A 20,337-nucleotide genomic window follows, 5' to 3' on the forward strand; every position below is an offset into this window, starting at 1 on the left:
AGTAATGAGTGCTTTCTTTGGGGGGAAAAAAATCACTTAAATTGAGCTGATGAGCTGTTTTATATGGCATGTATCACTTTAAATGTGATGCTAAAAGGCAAGTCAAGAGTATCTTTGATTAAAAACACAGAAAGAAAAACAGGCGTTTGCTCCGCTGTCATCTTCACAGACAACAAAGGCTCCAGCTGTGGCTCAAAGCTCTCGTTTTGTTGCGCAACAGTTTGGGAATTCTCAAAAATGCTGTGCCCTTTGTGGTCCAAGTTTGTGGTGAGGGACCAACAAACAGGGAGAAGGAAGTTTGCTGTGCAGCCTTTGAAACGGCTGCGCTGAACAAGCTGTTCCGCACGATTTGAAAATAATCCGCGTGTCAGTGTCATCTTTCTTATGCAAAGTAGCTGTCTTTGAAGGCGGATCTTTGGCAGGTTAGACCAGGACAGAGGCTCCGAGCAGCCCAGACGAGCGCGCAGCCACCAAACGCTTCCACCGGCTGCTCCGGGGAGGAGCGCAGGGGAATTTCTTCTCTTTTCTCGGAGGACGTTCATTTTTGACGCGTTTTCTTGAGTGATTACCTGCTTCTGCGCGGAGACTGCTGCACATGTGGGGTTGGAAATAATTTTGTTGAAGTTTTTGAGACCAGACAACGAAGCGACAGCTCCGAAAAGTGCCATGCGGCGTGGAAACGACGCGTTTGGAATTGTTTGGAATCTGGAGCGAAGAAAAATGGGACTTGTGGTTCATTTCTTTTTGACCCAGGAAGACTGATGTGCGTAAATGAGGAGTAGCTCGAGCGCTTAAGCCGCACTGAGAGAATGGAGCAGACAACGCGCCCTCAGCGCGGACCCGTTTCCTTTCCGTCGTGGGATTTCTCTGTTTCTGTTAAAGTCTGCAAATCTCCACTGAGGAAATCATGATCTTGCAGATCTTTCTGGTTCCACTTTTACCTTCTTTTCTGGATTTCTAGGTTTATATCTGAACCAATTTACTTGATTGTATTTGATTGTTTGTCTTAAAATTGAGTTGTGGACAATGCCCTCAAGTGTCAAAGGCTTCCTCCTCCTGGTGCTGCTGGTGCTGTGGAGCAGCAAGGCTTCAGCCATCAGCTCAATAGACCCAGACTGGTCAGGAGAGGGGAGATGTCAGCACATAACCATCCCCCTGTGTAAAGACATCGGCTACAACATGACGCGCATGCCTAATCTCATGGGCCATGACGATCAGTTAGAGGCAGCAATAAAGCTGCAGGAATTTGCATCACTGATCCAGTGTGGATGCCACAGCCACCTTAAGTTTTTCCTGTGCTCCCTGTACGCTCCCATGTGCACGGAGCAGGTGTCCAACCCCATTCCAGCATGTAGGGTCATGTGTGAGCAGGTCAAGGTGAAGTGCTCCCCCATCCTGGAAAAGTTCCAGTTCCCCTGGCCTGACTCTTTGGACTGTTCCCGTTTGCCCACCAAGAACGATCCGAATAACCTGTGCATGGAGGCACCAAACAACAGCTCGGATGAGCCACCAAAGGTCCCCCACACCCAGCCACCAGACTTTCGGCCACAGCAGCCCCTGAGTGGGCAGGACCTGCATCCTAAGGACATTGGAGAAAAACAGACTTGCAGTAACCCAGGAAAGTTCCACTTTGTGGAGAAAAGTGAGTCATGTGCCCCCAAATGCTACCCAAAAGTAGATGTATTCTGGAGCCAGGGAGACAAGCAGTTCTCTCTGGTGTGGATGGCCATCTGGTCCATCCTGTGCTTTGTCTCCAGTGCCTTCACTGTTCTCACTTTCCTAATTGACCCGCAGCGGTTCAAATACCCCGAGAGGCCAATCATCTTCCTCTCCATGTCCTACTGTGTTTACTCCGTGGGCTACCTCATTCGACTTTTTGTGGGAGCTGACGGAATAGCCTGTGACAGAGACAATGGGGTGCAGTATATTATCCAAGAGGGCCTTGAGAGCACTGGCTGCACCATTGTGTTCCTCATCTTGTATTATTTTGGCATGGCCAGCTCCCTCTGGTGGGTTATCCTGACCCTCACATGGTTCCTGGCTGCAGGGAAGAAGTGGGGTCACGAGGCCATTGAGGCCAACAGCAGCTACTTCCATCTGGCGGCGTGGGCCATCCCGGCCGTCAAGACCATCATGATCCTGGTGATGAGGAAGGTGGCTGGGGATGAGCTGACTGGTGTCTGCTACGTGGGCAGCATGGATGTCAAGGCTCTCACAGGTTTTGTGCTCATTCCTCTCTCTTGTTATCTTATTATTGGAACTTCTTTCCTGTTATCTGGATTCGTGGCACTTTTCCATATCCGAAAGGTTATGAAAACAGAGGGAGAGAACACAGACAAGCTTGAGAAGCTGATGGTTCGCATTGGGGTCTTCTCTGTGCTTTATACTGTCCCAGCCACCTGCGTGATTGCCTGCTATTTCTATGAGAGACTCAACATGGACTACTGGCGCATCCTGGCATGGAAGCAGAAATGTGTGGACGGCAGCAGGCCAGAGTCAGACGAGTGCGTCATGAAGGCTTCAATACCCGCCATTGAGATCTTCATGGTGAAAATTTTCATGCTGTTGGTGGTGGGCATCACCAGCGGTATGTGGATCTGGACCTCAAAGACTTTGCAGTCATGGCAGAACGTGTTCAGCAAAAAGGTAAAGAAGAGGACGAGGAGAAAGGCGGCCAGTGTGTTTACCAGCAGCAGGCCTTATATAAAACCTCACCCATCTCTAAAAGGGCAAAATTTCAAGTATGAGCCTACTCGGCCCCCTCCGACATGTGTATGAGCTGGTTCTCTTTGTACGAACACCCCCTCCCAGAATCATTTCAAACACACTTGAAATGATCAGAGTCACTAAAAGATTCAATTTTGTTTTATTTATTCAGTATTAATTGAAAAATGGCTTTCTTCAACGCCAACTGACAAGAGCCATTTTTATTTGAGGAAAGATATGTGGACCGTTTTAGTCACTCGCCCCATAAGGGGAACTTATATGATAAAAAAAAGGTATAAAAGCAAAAACAGTGGAGTCACTTGGATATGGCACAACATTGCTGGAATAATGTGCAATAGATTACACACCACATAGAACCCCATATATAACACTGAAGGCAGTGTCATATATGTCTGGACTGAAAGCAGCTGTTCAACAACCTTCCCACTGCCTATTGTGAAGCAAATCCGTGCCATAAATTAATGAAGCACTCCTAAGTTGAAAAGTTATATGTACACATTTTTGTCTTTTCTTTATTTACTGTTTTATATCATAAGGAGGCATTTGTATATATTTCTAAAAGGTTAAGATTTTATAGAAAAATAAAAACACTCTAGTTTTGAATGTAAAGAAGTTTTTGCATTTTTCTCTTTTGGGGCTTGGGGATGTTGTCATTGCGTTTTGGAAAGCTTATGAAGAAGCTACTGAACCTGGCAATTATTTCATTATATCATAAAAAGCAATCCAAATTTGTAGAAAATTGCCGAAACAAAACTTGCCAAGAGCAGCAACAGCAAAGTAGAGACACTTTTTAGTTAATGTTCTATCTACACCTTTCAGTGTAGTATTTTGAAACCTCTATGAAAGTTTTCTTTTTTTTCTTCTTTTTTTTCCTCACAATTCAAAATAATGTGAAAATCTCAATTGACGATTCAATTTGCAATTAGATCATGCAATTTGAAAATTGATTTTTCATTTGGAAAATATAAGATATAAATAAATTCAATTGCATTTTACGTTATCGTGGGTTTTTTTATGTCTTTATTCAAATGACTATGCATTTTGCATTTCAATAATAAGAAATTACATTTCCATTCATTGTTTGCTTCAAATTCATTTTAAGGTAACTTAAACTCTATTGCATTGTGAAATGCCATGCTGTTTTTGGGTCATAATTCAAATGAAATTGCAAAACAGCGCCCCCCTGGTGTAGTGAATTTTTAATTGCATGCTGTCAAAATTCAAACAGAAATGCAAATTGTCAGACTGTCAAAACCCATGACAATTTCAAATGCACTTGATTTTGTTCTTATTCAATATTTTATTTTTAAAATTTTATATTGAATTGTAAATTGTAATATTTAATTCTAAATTGCAAAATGTATTTTTATATTCCAAGCCCAAATTGCATATTGAATTGTCAATTGAGAATTGCACATTACTTTGAATTATGACTCAAAAAAACTTCCATAAATCACAACAGCATCTCAGCTTTAGCATTTTTAATAGTTATTGGAAGACAATTGTGTTCCAAAAACATGATTCATAGGTCAATTAGTTACTCTAAATTGTCCATAGCTGTGAATGTGCATGGGATGGATGTGTGATTTGTGGCCCTGCGACAGACTGGCGACCTGTCCAGGATATCCACCGCCTTCGCCCACGAGTGGCCAGGATAGGCTCCAGCAGCCCCATGACCCTAAAATGGACAAAACATGGTTAGAAGATAAATGAATGATTAACTTGTGTTTTTACGTTTATTTTAAAAAGCAAAAAAAAAAAAAAAATTTAAGGATTGTTTACGAACCTTTGGAGTCACTTTTGTTTTATTTTTAAATGCATTTTTACATTACATTTTGCACAAAACTGTTAGTACCTATTTTTCATAGTATTTTTCTCTCTGATTTGGTCTTGTAGCTCTATATGTGAAGATCCATGAACTGCTGTGACTCTTTTTTAGTGAGTTCATTTGTGATGAACAGTAAAATTATTGACAGTCAGATTTTTTTTTTCCATGGAACACAATTGTAGTTTATGCCCCAAAAGAGAGATGTTTAAATCTGTCTTTCACTTATATATTTCCTATAATTATAATCCGGAAAAAAATGTTAACTCAAAACTAGCATTCTCCTTCCCATTTGCTTTATTTAACTTTCTGCGGATTAGTATTCCTTTTTCCCCAAGGGTTTTCAAGTTCCAGCGTGGACCCAACCCGTTTAAACGGTTGAAATCACATGACACAAGCTCTGTGTGGCTCAATCAAAGTCAGCCAGTGTCTATTGATACTCAGTTGCAAAAAAGGTGAGTGCTTCTGAAAGCCTCAACAGAGGCCACCTGGATAACAGCGCCCGAGGTGTCTACAGAGGCCGTAAATATAAATGACAGTTACCACCCCCTCCAGGACTTCTCCCTTCTTCTCCTCTCTTCAAAGGAAAAAAAAATCCTGCTCAGAGCAAAAGGGTGGCAGTCAAGATTTTTCATTTTCCTTTCTTCTTTACCAGTGCTTTAAAAAAAGATCCACTGGTTCTAGATTTGTACCTAAAAAACAATTTAGCCAAAGAAATGGATAAAAACAATAATGTCTCCTTAAGGTTAATGCTGTTTCTTGTTGGGACAGGTTTTATTTGAGTAAGCAGGGAATCCCACTGCAGCCACCTGGATATAAACTGATGAATCATAACCCCCCCCTCTCCCGAAATCCTGAAATGTTAACAAGCCAAAAACCATCAGCCTCGTACACACACACCTACTTCCTTTAAATGTGGGGCTTGAGGACCTTCAGCGATTCTTTAATTTTAATTGGTTTACCATCAAAGGGCGATTTTTTAGCTTTTTAGCAGGTCTATTCAAAACACAAGACAGGAAAATAGCCCATTACCTCCGTAAAGAGCCACTACCCCCCTTGGGTTACCTCAGTGTTTGTATGCAAGGATACAGAGGGACTTTGTGTGCTTTATCTGCTCCCTTTGCAAGCCGTTATAAAGGTCTTTGACACGTTGGCATAAATCAAGCTGCTGGGATGACTGGCGGCTGAGGCAACTAGTCTTTGATCAGGCATGTGAAGACGCCCTATGTCCTCATCGTCAGCTGCTCCTGCAGCACCTGTTTACTAGTTTGGGCTTGTCTGGTTAGAAGGCAGAGCTTAGCCTCTCAATGTCATAGACTTCTACATGACACACATGTACTCACTCGACGTGCACACAAAAGATCTTATGGCAGGGTTGGTTTCCACCATCATCCAGGCTTGGAGATCCTCTTTATAACCTTGTTTCTTTGTGACTCAAAAGCTCTCTGGCCTTTTTTTAAAAGTCATGATTTTGTGAAACAGGAACATGCATCATAGGAAAATAAATGTTGCTTGATCTATTAATAGTATTTTTGGGTTAAAAAGAAAAGCTTTTTAAGTTAAAGTCACAGGTAAAAACTGAAATGGAAAGGGTGGACCAAACCTCAAGTCACACAGGATAATAAATCCAGTAGATTATAATTGAACCCTGAACTGTAAAAGAGTAAATCACATGCAAGAAGCAACACTTACATCTGACACACAAACATTAGGCTGCTTTGAAGGCAATTGTTCCCACTGAAGGTGAGAATAAATACACACAGCTCTGATGACTGGCAACAGTCCATTCTCTCTATCTTTTTTTTTTATTTCTCTCCAAATCCAGATGCATAATGAACAGCCCAACAGGCCCTCTGCTGATCAAACAAGTGTTTGATAACGGCTTTAGTCTGAAAGAGGACTGAACATATTTATATGGAGTAGTAAGTGACTTTGAGGTTGAGATCAGGCAGATTAGAGTCAACTGACAGAGACCTGTGCAAACAGACACTCCTCCTGCATACAAGCAGGGACGTGGCACATTTCCTCTGAGACCCAGAAAATGGCAGCTCTTACTCTTTGTCAACCTGTTTTCCTTATTTAAAGCAGTTCCTCCTTTCATATACTTAGTTTAAGAGGACTTGAAATAGAATCACCAATGGAGGACACATCCTGTGCGGAGTTTGCATGTTCACCCCGTGCATGTGTGGGTTTTCTCCGGGGACTCCGGCTTCCTCCCACCATCCAAGAACATGCTTCATAGGTTAATTGGTTACTCTAAATTGCCTCTAGGTGTGAATGTGAATGTGTATTGGTGAGTGATTGTGGCCGTGCGACAGACTGGCGATCTGTCAGGCTTTCTGTCGCCCACGAGAGGCCGTGATAGGCTCCGGCAGCCCCGTGACCCCAAAAGGGACAAAAACAGGTTTCGAAAATTAATGAATGCATAATTGATATTTGGATTATTGTTTTCCTATTTAAACGTACGTCTGAAACTCACCCCAATATGCTATAAAAATATTGAAAATAAAATACTGGGTCCACTTCTTTCGCTATAGGTGGCCTCCGTCTGGTTCATCAGCAAGTCAGTAGGTCACAATATTATGTAGTAATATGTAGTCAGTAAGGTTTTCTTTCATCCAGGTGACGCTGTCCTAAATCAGGGTTGTCCAATTTTAACTGCATCCTATATTAAACACACCCTTTACCCCACAATAATACATAAACTCCAACACCCACACACACACACATACATTACATGCCACGCAGGTGGCGGGGGGGCCCTTTCCGCTGCTGCTGCTTCGGCTGGTGTCTTGGTCCGGGGGTGACCAGACATTCTCCCTTTTTACATTTCATCATCCACGGCAGTAGAACATGTACACTCATCTAAGCGCACGGGTCAGCTCACCTTTGCACAAATGGTATGAATGACTGAAGGAAATGCTTCACATGTGTGTGTTTGTATGTATAATTATGTGCTTGTGAGCTGTACTTGTATAGTGTACATGTGGATATGTTTGTATCTGAAGATTTTCTGAGCCAACAGATATGTTTATGAATGTGTTTTCAGACAGGCCCCGCCCCTTTTGACTAACATCTACATTTCACAGTAATGATGATAAACCTCCAGCAACTTGTTGCTTTATGACTCTACCCGCCCCCCTACTTCTTTAATCATCTTCCAACTTCGTTAATCCCGCTTTCTTTCCTTTTCTTTTCTCCTCTTTTTTTGTACCCCTTTTCCATGTCTCTAACATCCCACTCTCTTCTTATCTCTTCTTCTTTTCCGTCCGGTCCAACAAAAAAAGGGTACACAAACATAATCAATATAAATAAAGTTTAGCCTAAATTACAAAATGAGTTTATACAAATATACACCCTGTGTGTCAGAAGATTCATAACCCCATATTGGAACAGTAAAATATGTGCAATACAAGACGCTTTCAGCTCTCATCTGTTTGCTTAGCTGTTGGACAGGACAAAACAAATCAGAGGTGTCCAAACTTTTTGCAAAGAGGGCCATATTTGGTGCATGTGTTAGGGCCAGCCATTCAGCCTGCATTATTAGGACACTTATAATAATATTGTATCCAAATAGACTATTTTTACACTTTTTTCCAAAATTGTACTTTGTGTTTCTTTACATACAGTATAAAAGCCAAAAATATATGGAACAGTGGATCATATTTAGGAGATGGGAAGGGGGAGGGGTGCTGAGAAATTGCACTCTTCAGAATATTTCTTAGTATACATCTAAATACATTTTTACCAAAAATACTGTAATTTTTATATTTGAAGGCCAGAAATAAAATGATTAAAAATTCTTTTTGAAAGGAAAAAAAAAATTTCAATATGAATTCTGTTTTCACTGTAAATCCGATATGTAAACCTATAAATATAAACCATGTTAACAAGAAAATAAATAACACAAATAGTTTTTTTATTCATAAATACAAAACACTTTGGTTTTGATCAGAGAAACAAATCTCTTCAGTATCTTTACTGTCAACATTTCAGAAATGAGCTAGAAAGTGTAACAGAAGGGCCTCGGGGTAGTCTTGCCACACAATGGCTATAACAAAATGTATGCAGTTCCAATAGAAATATCATACACACAGTTCTTAGAAAGCGCTGAAAAAATTGATTTTATGACAGGTCCCTGCAGACCGGTAGAAATTTGAATGTGCGCCCACGGGCCGGACTTTGAACATGCATGACTTAAGTTGGACTTAAAATCTTCTTCCTTGAAATGTTTTGCTCCTTATCCCAGTGGCTTCATCAGGCTGAGTGGTGCAGGATAGCAAGTAGCACTTAACAAATATGAGTCCATTGTAAGCTAACAGCATTTAAATGCTCTTTACTATCATGGACTCTTACATGCAGCACTCACCACAAAACCATTCGTTGTAATGGAACAGTATTACATGCAGTGGTGGCATAGTAAAGATGACATAGTAGGAGCGACATAAGTAGTGTGGTGTCGGTTAGAAGAGGGTTATTTCCATGGAGATTAAGCAGCAGACTCTAATCTGCCACTTTGTTAATCCACATCACTAAAAGCTCAAATAAAAGACATTCACACTCTGGTGCGTGTTTGTTTCTGGAGTTATACAGATGCAGGACTGACGGGAAGACTTGAGAGAGCAAGCACTACAGGATATTGCTGACATGCATATGTATTTGTGTATCTTTCATGAGTATGTGTGCGACTGGGTGGGGTTACAGACCTATAAAGGGGAGAAGGATGATGAAGGATCTACTGTGGCTCATGAGCACAGCTGAGAGAAAAGGCCTGTAGTTCAAGGACGCTACGAAAATGTAACAAAGAAAGATAGCTTTGGGGGTGGCATGAAATTAAACGACTTAATCAGCTGTCTCAAAAATTCAGAGATAAATATGTATGCTGGAATTCCACTTGTTTTACAGTAATTTTGTGGGGTGATCCAGGTGTCTGAACCTGTACATTTGCTGATAGAAACATTAAAACCTTTTAAAAACTAATCACGTATAACATTATAAAAAGAAAATAAAAAATATTTGTTCACACACGTCTATATCTTGCATATTAGCAAAATTATTTTCTCCAGCAAATTAGCAGCATTAACATTTAGTAAAAAGCTTGAGTTACAAACCATAACCTTTAGAGTTTAGCGAGAGCAGTGGGTTCTTTTAATCATAAGTTGTTTTCTTCAGAGCTCCAACTAACATATTTACATTTCAACTGAAGTATTCCCCAAAGTCAACGCAGGAAATGCATTACACTAATTATGTTGTTTATAATTGCTCTGGCTCGATTCAATCACATTAAAGTAGACGTGCAAAAAGCACAGTTTTGTTTTTTATCTGTGGATGTGTTACTGGGTTGCTTTTTGTGCGCTAAATAGGGAAAACTGGGGCTGGTTGTCACTTTGCAAACCACAGCCACCCTTGAGGATGCTAGGACTTGGCAGTGATAGCAAACATTTGACTAAGCTTCTTCCTCATTTTGCAACAAAAGTTGTTTTTGTCCCACAAACAGTGCTGAGGTGATGAGGTATTTTGCATTTTTCACAGGTTTACAGTAATTTTCTGTTAGTGCTGTTCTTCTATTACAGCAGGGGTGTTATTAAAAAATCGATTTGGCAATATATCGCTACAGTTCATTTGGCGATACTTGTATTGATTCAAAATGCTGTCAGGACGATATTTATTTAATTATTTATGAGCGTCCTTCAGCGTCTGACTCTTGTTTTCCACTTCACCCTCCGACCGCTAGTTGCCAGCAGAGCACTCAGAGCCTCTTTGAGCAGCTCTACTCTGCACAAAACAACAGGAAGACCTCAGCTAGAGGCAGCTTTTTCCGTCGTTATGAACTACTTAGTTTTTACTTGGGATGGGTACCAAACCGAAACTCTTTGCCATTTTCCTGCCAGCAACATATCAAAATGCGGATTGTGTAAACAAAGCATCTTTGTCACATTAAAGGAACTTCCCTTCACCCTGTCATGCTGCCTCATCATCACACTTTATTGTTCTTCGAAATAACCCCCCCCCCCCCCCCTTTTTATTTTTGAAACACCTTTCAGGCTCCTGGACCGTTTAAAAGTACTGGAGAAGCTACATTAAAGCAATATTGAAAACAAAAATTGCTTTATTTCCCCAATTAATACTTTTACAACCTTATTGGTTAAGGGACAATCATTCCATTTTTTTTTCATATACTAAAATATATTTTTTTGAGGGAATCAGACAATGCTGACTGTTCCCTTTCTATATTTTAAGTTACCAAAATAAAAGCACCACAAATTTGCCTGGGTGAAAGCAACTTATATATGAGATACAGTGCAGTGCTTAACATTGTGATTATTAAATAAACGGAATTTGATAATTTTATTACAATGAAAGACGTGAAATTCAGGTATAGTTTTTTCGAAATCATATTTTCTTTTTTTTTTAAAGAAAAATGTGTACAATATCGGGATTTGTACCATATCCTGGGGTGCGTATCGGGATACGTATTGTATTGCCAGACTCTTACCAATACATACCCTTGTATTACAGTAAAGGCCTGCACAGCATTAGCTTGTTCAAAGTCAAACATCTATCAAAAAGTTCAGAATCTTTATTTTGAATTGAGTCATCTTTGATTTTCCAAGATTAAGCCATGTGCCATGTGTTGTCTATAAAACATTTATCATAAAGTAACTTCGCGTTGTTTGTCACACCAAAGTACTAATGTTTTTGTTAGACCTATACACAGATAAAGCCCTTCATCCATTTTTCTTGACCAGCTGGATCACTTTCAGGGTCACAGGACTGCCAGACTCTAACCTGGCTACTGTTTGGTGAAGGCGCACGACATCCTGGACAGGTACCAGACTGTTGCAGGGCCACAGTCACACACCCATACACACACTCACAGTCACACCTAGGGACAATTTAGAGTAATCAATCAACCTACGAAGCATGTATTTGAACTATGGGTGGAAGCCGGAGTGCCCAGAGAAAACCCATACATCAGACAGAAACATGTGGTCCCTTTTTCATAGTAGGGATATATACCATTAGAAGGCAACCTTGGGAAAAAAATAATAGTCTGAACACTACATTGTGCACTAACATTCACACCTATATACATATATATATATAAAAATGTTTTTTTTTCGTGTTTAAAGGCATCAAGATAATGAGAATAGGCACACATAACACATAACATATGCTGCTCTACAAGGGTCCCATACATTGTCTTATTTTGCTCTAAGCTAGCTGGATGCAATGACAGAACTGGAAGCAATTTGTGGTTAAAAAAAAGTTGAGGAGTGATAAACGACTTTATTGTTGGCTTTTGAAACTGTATCTGATAGAACATGTGTTCCTGTGAGTAATCAAGCTAAAGCCGGGTTATAGAACCCTTTTTTCTCCACTTGTGGCAGGCCAGATTGTCTCGTCCTGATAAAAGTAATGGCGCTGATGGCAGAAGTGGCAGTGAAGGGGTCAGAACCTGCTTATCTGGCCTGAGTGGAAAATAACTGACTCTCGCAACTCAGTTACAACAATGCTGTTCAACTACTGTATTAGCTGGTAGCTCTGTGTGCGTGTGGTGACTGAGACCATTTTCAAATCAAAATTTCCCTCCTGAGCCTTTGATGTACAGCTGGAGGCTGCACATGGTTTGTTTAAATTTGTAAGCTTGTCAACATGTGAATAATATTTGCATTTTTATGTCCAGTGGGTTGGATGAGTTCCCTATGGATTTATATTATTCCTAATACCAGAGTAGAAAAAAAATCTACAAAGGGTGTGCAAAAAAAAGCTGCTTGCCATATGACAAGACTGAACCTAACCTAACCATCCCCTTAAAGTCCCATTCTGAGCCTCTTTTGATCTCTTTTCAAAAACATTCCCAGTGGTTTTTAATTATGATTATGCGATTTTTAGGCAAAATCAAAAAGCTGCATTGTTTTCTAGGAGTTTAACAAAAAATTTGTCTCTGAGTTGTGAGGAGACTGTTGGCAGGGAGTAAGACTGAATGCAACTCTGGGTACAGTCTCTCCCACTAGCTTTTAGTCCCTCACACCCCCAACCTATCATTACTGCTGCAACAAAAATGGTGAGCAATATCAGAGCTATCCGGCCGTACAGGTTTGAGCCAGACGTGAGCTCAGACAAGGAAACTAGATGCACATGGATTTATTTGTCTGCAAGTGGATGCATTGGAATGGAGCGGAGCAGGGAGCTTGTGGCCAGCTAACTGTAGTTTGTGCGTAAAAACTACAAGCTTTTTCCAGTAGAATTTTTTTGTCTGGTCCCAATTCACCATGGTGAGCATAAAGAAATATGAAGAAATTCAGTTTTAATCTTAATTTTCTTTTTATATGTCCTCCATCATGAGAAAAATGCTACAAGTTCATGTGAAAAACACCAAAAATACTATTTTCATTGGAGTGGGCCTTTAAACAAGTCCCACAGGCATGCAAACAATGGGCCTAAATAACTACAGCACAATACCTGTATAATTTCTTTATGAAGGCTTACATTACACTGACCACATGAGCAATGATGCCTCATGCAGAAATAAAGAACTAACCTTTAGCTCAGTGTCTGATCAATGCCTCTGGTCACAGACATCACTTTGAACCTTTAGATTTACTGAACAACACCAAGACAAGCCTCTGTTCTTTTCTTTAAAGCGGAGAAGGGAAGTGTGCTGCAGACAACAACATGTTCTGTTAAGCAGCAAAACAAGAGGCCTGATGAAGACTGTGACTAATATGAAGGGTGGCTCTGCTGCAGGAATGTTGTTTGGGTTGTATACAGAAAGCTGTAAACCAAAACTATTCAGGAACATTAACACTTTTACTTTTAGAACTAGTGCCACATGCTGGCTGACTCCATTCCTCAGATTTCAACAGTCGCAGCTAGTTTTCATGTTTTTGTTACACTTTGAAAATAAATACTTAGCCTTCACTTCTGTAGATCTTCCTCTTGAGCTCAGTGTGCTGACTTTAACTAAATCAAATGGCTGCTGGAGGCATGCACTGATGAAGTGTTGGTTAACTCTGTGGAATTAGTCTTTCTGGTCTTATTGCAGCAAGAGGTTGAGAGGAGGTCAGGAGGGGTCAGAGAGAACAGCAAGATCTTCTGATGTGCACCAGATAGTTTTGAAAACCACTACAAGGGGCAGTGAGTCACTTCATTGATATTCAAGCATTTGACCCGCCGACAACATGGATGTCACTGAGGTTAAGACAGCGCATTGTATCACCTCGAAAAGCCAAGGGGTCCCTCTGCTGCCTTCTGCACGGTTGTCATGGTGAGCACATAGGTCCGGCAGCACTATGTCACACAGTCGTGTACCCACACATTCTCTCTTCCTCTCATTCTTTTCTTCTGGCCTGTTATCAGTCTCACAGTAGAGGGCTGCAGAGAGGAACTCCATGCAAAGTAACAATGTGTGTAACGGACACATCTACAGTGCAAAGAGGAGCACGCTCTGCAAATTCTGCTTCCTTTTGCTTCCTAGAATGTTTGACAATTGATTTATTTCACCACTGATTGGATTTGTGTGTGTGTGGGGGGTGGGGGGGGGGGGCTGTGTGTGTGGGTGGGTGTGTGTGTGTGTGCAGGAGGGGGGGGTCTAAGACAGAGTTTTCCAAAGCTGTTTTGACTCTACTACTACTACTCTGGACTCACTTCAGTGAAAAATCATGTTTTTGGTGTTTTTAATACTTGTAGCATTTTTCTCATGATGGAAAACATCTATAAAAAAACTAAGATTAAAACTGCATGTCTGAATACTTTTTTATTCAAATTGTTGTGAATCAGAACTAGAAGAAAAAAAAGGCAGTTTGAAAAAGCTTGTAGTTGTTACGTACGAACTACAATCAGCAGGCCACAACTCCCTGCTCTGATGCATCCACTTGCAAACAATTAGATCCATGAGCGTCTTCCTTTTCTTTATTGAAGCTGACATAGATAGCTCCAATATTGCTCGCCAATTTTGTTGCACCTGCAGTGTTGGGAATTCTACTTTAAAAAAGTAATTTGTTATAGTTACTAGTTAAATTGCCCAAAAAGTAATTGAATTAGTAACTCAGTTACTGTCTCTTAATACTAATTAGTTATTCACCAAAGAAACTACTCCAGTAACTTTGCCAGATAAATACAGCATTAAATGTCATATTTCTCCTTAGCTGCTCGCAAACTTAAAAAATCATTTTAATGCAACAATTTAATGAAAGTGATGCTTCTAGCATTTCTAGTATAGTTTACCAAGGAAATTATGTTGTTTAATTACAATATAGAAGTGATTGAAGTGTAGAAATGTAAATATGTATTTATCAGAATTATCACACAATGATACTACAAGCCATATATAAATATTAATAAGATTAACTTTGCATAAACTGATCGTGAAGGTTTTAAATATCAACTTCTTTTAGTTTCTCTAATTTCTTGTTTACATAAACAAAATAGTTTAATTACGGAGGAGAAAAATTAAAATGTAAAGCCATCAATAAGAATAATTAGCAACAAAAAAAATCATATCTCTGAAGCACTTAAGTTACTATCAACACTTAACTCTCTGTTCGGAGGGCTAAATGTAGGGGTAGGGGGAAGCCGTAGGAGTAGGAAAAGAATTCAGATTCGGCCTCGCAGTGACGCACTCGTCACTCGAGGGGGTAAAAATATCGCTCCAGGCTGATTAAACAACATCAATGAACTTTGAATAAACGTGCCATGATTTATACTTAGTAACTACAATGGCGTTGTAGTAGGGATGAAAGTAATTAGTTAGATTACTCAGTTACTTACCTTGTAACGCCGTTAGTTATGCAGGTATACTTAAACGCCGTTTCTCCCAACACTGTGCACCGAAAAATGTTAGGTTGGGGGTGTGACAAGCTGTAAGCTAGTGGGAGAGAGTGTTAACAGAGGGATGATGTGAAGTTTTAGTAGGCTTACTCCATGTCAACAGTCCCACCCACAACTCAGAGACAAAATTTTTCATAAACCTCTACCGCCCTGCAGAAACTATGTCCTAGAAAATAATGCATGTTTTTTTGATTTTGCCTAAAATGGCATAATCATACTTAAAAACCACTGGGAACACTTTTGAAAACAGATCAAAAGAAACTTGGAATGGGATTTTAGCATTTGCATAGCATATTTGAACAACAATTCATTGTTAAAGCAGCTAGATCAAGACACCATTAACTAATTTTGTCCTCCAAACACGAGTGCTCTATAACTTCTGTGTTTCTTGGCAGAAAGTAATTAAGTCATGCTAGGCCGTAGGCTTTTGTGGGATCTTGTCATACAAATATGCTCCCGGAGCCAGCGTCAGGGAAATTAGGCTGAAAAGAGAAGTGCTGGCGAGTCAGCGCTCTGAGGTGATGGGGCATGTCTGTCTGTGTCTCACCCAATCTGAACCTGGTGGCTGCTGCTGTTGGCACTGTAATTACAGAGGTTAGGCATAAATCACAGAGGAAGACGCGGGAGGCCAAAAACTGAGGCAGAGTTGGGGGAGAAGGAAAGTTCACAGAATAGTAGATTGCTATCCTGAGGGCTAATACATGTTCATGAAATTAGGAAACATACTGTTCTTCCCTAAACACTCCATTAAGTCCCTCCTTTTCCCTTGCCCCCTCCCCTCTCTTTGTCATCCAGGCATTTAGATATTCTTGGTAGCAGCCTGCCTCCTTCCTGTGGTTATGGCAGCTGAATTACTTTGGGTGCTCTTTAACTATACAGGCAGTCAATAGGATGTTTATGAAGACCTGTGTGATTTTCTTTTTATTCCAAGTTGAATGGAAAATTTGAATTCTTATGTCATAATGTTCAGTTTGAACTATCCTTTGCTCTTTTTGTATAGATTTAAGATAGGAGATGACAACAAAAAAATGGGCAGAAAATACTAAATCCATTTATTGAACACATTATTTGTGTTAGGATTCCTTAAAATTCATTTAATATAAAGATATGTTACAGAGTTATTCATATTTTCTGCTGTCTTTTTCCCTATTGGCCCAGTAGCATGACACACTGCGAAATGGGAGTTCTGTTCCTGGTTGCACAGAGGGAAACATTGTGGTTTTGGTTGAAGTGCTTACTTTAGATTTAAGGGATTATAGAATAAGCATCAGTGGTTGTGGATGTAACTTTGAGTTAAATCTCTCTTTTTTTTTGATAATACCTTTAGTTATTTTTCTAGAAGATAAAAAAAACTGCTAATATCTCCAGTTCTATTAAAAGTTTTGTATGCAAACGTCTTCTCACTTGCTATTTATGGAACTCAAATAAGATACTGGAACAACAGTATCGGGCGTGGAGACTGAACTGCATCGAATGTTCACTGCGTGCATGGAGTTTGATCCGTGCTCGTGGGAGAGTTTTGGCATAAATTTAACTCCAAATGAAGGACCCAAATTGCAGGAGACCAGGCTTGTAGCAGAATCTTACAGGGTCTATATAATGCAAAATCAACTGTTTTAAGCTTTTTGTCATGATTTCCGAATGACAGACACCCAGACGCTAGAACCCGGAAAGAGACTCAGGACAAAGATGACTTGGCAAGAAATGGGATTTAATGTGATAATGACTGGTAGGTCGCAGTTCTTGGCGATCCTGTGAGAGTGAGAAGCAGCGGCTCGTGGCGTCACTGGTGGATGAGTTCGTAGAGTCCTGGAACCGGCAGCGTGGATTCGTCTCGGCAGTTCGGCAGAGGCTCGTGGTGTCGTTGGAGGGACCGACCACATGTGTATTCCAAGGAACGGCTGATTCGGGCGACCACTCGTGGCTGAGGTTTCCTGGGGACAGGCAAGACAATGTACATCAACTGCTGGCTTGAAACAAGGGAGCAATACATGAACGTGACGTGAAGGCTCAATATGCACCATCAGGGGCAACGGACTGGCGAAGACTGATGATCCTGGAGCTCCTTATGTAGGCGGATGAGGTGATGAGGTAAGTGGTCGCAGCTGGGATGAATCAGCAGCCAGGCGGAGAGGGGAGGAGTCTGACAGAGGCACCATGACACTTTTAAGTGTAGTTTAATGTTTATTCCTCACAAACAACCCCAAATTGGTAATTCACTCCATTTTGGCATCTCTGAGCATTCTTTTTTTTTCTTTCTAACTTGTTCTGTCCAACAACTGAGCAAACAGATTAGAGCTGAAGGCCTTTTGTGTTGGACAGGTTTCACTATTACATCAAGGGTTATGTATCTTCAGATAACCAGGGTGTATTTTTTGTTTAAACCCCTTTTTGTTTTGGGTTTTTTATTATTCTTTATTTATTACATTTTATGTTTTAATTATATGTTTTCTTTTTTTTTACAGAGGAAAGAGAGAGGGGGAAAATGTACAGGGGGGGGTGGGGGTAGTAAAAAAGAAGAGAGTAGGTTATAATTTAAAGTTTCATAGCATTTAGGCTAGATCTGCTAGAAAAACAAATGTTACGTCCAAAAGTGAAAATCTGACACTAAGATTAGCAGAAGATATCTGTTCATCAACACACTGTGGGTTAGGAGGAGGGATAAGGGAGCAGTGTGACAGTGTGCAGGTGCACTTGGAGGAGGAGATGCAAGCACGCTGCCAAAGTGTGCCATGTGTTCATTTGGGGAACCAGATTCTCCCTAGGCCGACCGGCCAGACCAGGAGAGAGGGGACAGGAGACTCCCGGACCAGGGGCACCCCCAAAGACAAGATCCCATCCATCCAATTCCTGGAGCCCTATGTGTGCAAAAATTGTTAGGGTGGATGCTGGACGGAGCAGGTGGATGGGCACAATCGGGGGAAGAGGGATCCCCCCGAGCATATCTGAGCATTCTTCTAAAACCCTGTGCTCTGAGCACCAGCTCCTCCCAATCCACGAACACTAATGGGTCCTCACATTGTGATATCTCAATGTGAGGATCAGCCCATTCCAGGAAGAGTCTGCAGCACCACAATCAGGCTAATACACACCCACTTTTTTCGTGGAGCTAGCAGTGATCAGCAACATGATTTTGTAAGGCTAAACTATATGTACATCCATCTTTGCAAAAGTTCAAATGTTGTTTGTTTTTGTCTAAGTCTTTGTCATTAAATGGGCGACACCCACAAGGAGCGAAAGCCAATGCCTCACTGATTGAGTCGTCTTAATTCCGGGTAGGAAAAGAGCTTGCAAAAATAATTCATATTTCCAAAAAACAAAGTTTCTTTAGTGTGCCAAAGGAAATATATTATCATTTATATATATAAATATAGTTTACTCTGTAAGGCTTAAGAATAGAATGAAATAGGCCTTTTAAAGGTTTAATATATAGACTTTAATATGACAAACCCATTAACCAAGAAAGCAACAAAAGGATGATGACCTGATAATTAAGAACTGAAAAACAAGACACTTAAGGCCCCACTGTGATCCTTCTTTGATCTATTATATTAAGTGTACGTTCCAAGTTGTTTTTTAATTATGATTATGCCATTTTCTGGGACATCTGACACCTGTGCTCAGGTGGGTGTTAATGTTCTGCTGAGGTGAATGATGGAATGCAAAAAGAGGGAAAGTGCCTGGCTGTCCACACCAAGACCCCGCTGAAGCTGCAGCAGTAGCCAGGTCCCCCAGACACCGGCACGGTATAGCAGACAGAGTGACTTCAGCCACCAAGCAATCCAGCCAGACACCAAGACCAAGACCTTCAGGACCGCCACAGGGGCCCCCAACGCCAGAGAGCAGGGAGGCACAGAAACACGGAGAGTGCATGCCCCAGCCCAGCCAGGAGGATAGCCCTCCGCCATGCCAGGGGGCCCAGCATGGGACCCCACCCCCTAGAGAGCCCCCCTAGCGAGCAGCTCACCACCACCCGTAGTTTGGGACATCCCCCTTCCCCAACCCCAAGGGAAACCCACCCCATGCTCCAGGGAACCACCCGCCCACCCCGTGGGAGGTCTGGGAGAGGGCAAGACTGGGGCCACCCTCCTCCCCCGATAAGGAGGACGTCAAAGAGAGGTGGGGGTCCTTGTAAAGTGTAGTAAACATTGCCCGACCAGGCTCACCCACAGTTGGCATTCTGGAGGTGGCCAGCACTCCAGGGCAGTCAAAATTACCTGACATCACAGTCACAAAGTGTGAGAATGTCTCAGAACTGTCACAGATCAATCAATAGCTGACAAACAAGACAAAACAGGTGGTTTTCTCACAGACTGCCTTGTCTGTGACCTGATCTGACCCAAATGTGACAATATTGCCTCTTTCTGTGGACTCCCAAAGACTATAAAGTTGCTGCAGATGACAGGACCCCAAATTCTGTGAGCAGAAGACATAAGTAATAACACTGAATAGGTTCCAGAGCTGATTCTATCCAGATATCCAGCAAGAAAACTTTAATTCAGAAGGTAGAGTGGGACATATCAGAGGAAAAAAATGTGGATGAAGACATCCAAGAGTAGAATAAATCATTTTCAGAAGAAGAAATCTTTGAAAGTGAAAGAAAGTCTTTCCTTTCAACAAAACTGTCAAATAAACTGGTCCTCGGCTGCATGTGACAAACACTGCATTTTTGCAAATTTGAAGAAGTCTGGAAAAAGATAGATGAGACTGACCTGTATGCCTACTTGGGCTTCTAACCTTGGCAGGTGTCCACAAGTACCAGTAAGACTGCATCTAGCTCAGGGGTGGGCAATTATTTTGGCTCGCGGGCCACATAGGGTTCTAAAATTGGATAGAAGGGCCGGACCAGCAGCAGATGCGTGGAGTGAGAAAGAAATAACATGCAATCGGGATGAAAACATTGGGATTGAAAATTATATTTTAAAACTGAGCATTTTAGTTAAGTTTTTATG

At 41.1% G+C, this 20,337-nt stretch overlaps 1 protein-coding gene across 1 annotated transcript; it reads left to right on the forward strand.

The window, feature by feature from the left end:
* Window positions 1-302: 302 nt before the first annotated feature.
* On the forward strand, window positions 303-3,336 carry fzd10 (frizzled class receptor 10). Its single transcript, XM_004072535.4, has one exon. The coding sequence runs from the start codon at window positions 1,027-1,029 to the stop codon at window positions 2,776-2,778; it is 1,752 nt and encodes a 583-aa protein (XP_004072583.1). The 5' UTR covers window positions 303-1,026; the 3' UTR covers window positions 2,779-3,336.
* Window positions 3,337-20,337: the final 17,001 nt, after the last annotated feature.

The sequence above is a fragment of the Oryzias latipes genome, chromosome 9 (genome assembly GCF_002234675.1).
Source record: "Oryzias latipes chromosome 9, ASM223467v1".
NCBI lineage: Eukaryota > Metazoa > Chordata > Actinopteri > Beloniformes > Adrianichthyidae > Oryzias > Oryzias latipes.

What these genes read in the sequence shown, in the direction of transcription:
- fzd10 (XM_004072535.4), top strand. Translation starts at nt 1,027, where the DNA reads ATGCCCTCAAGTGTCAAAGGCTTCCTCCTCCTGGTGCTGCTGGTGCTG.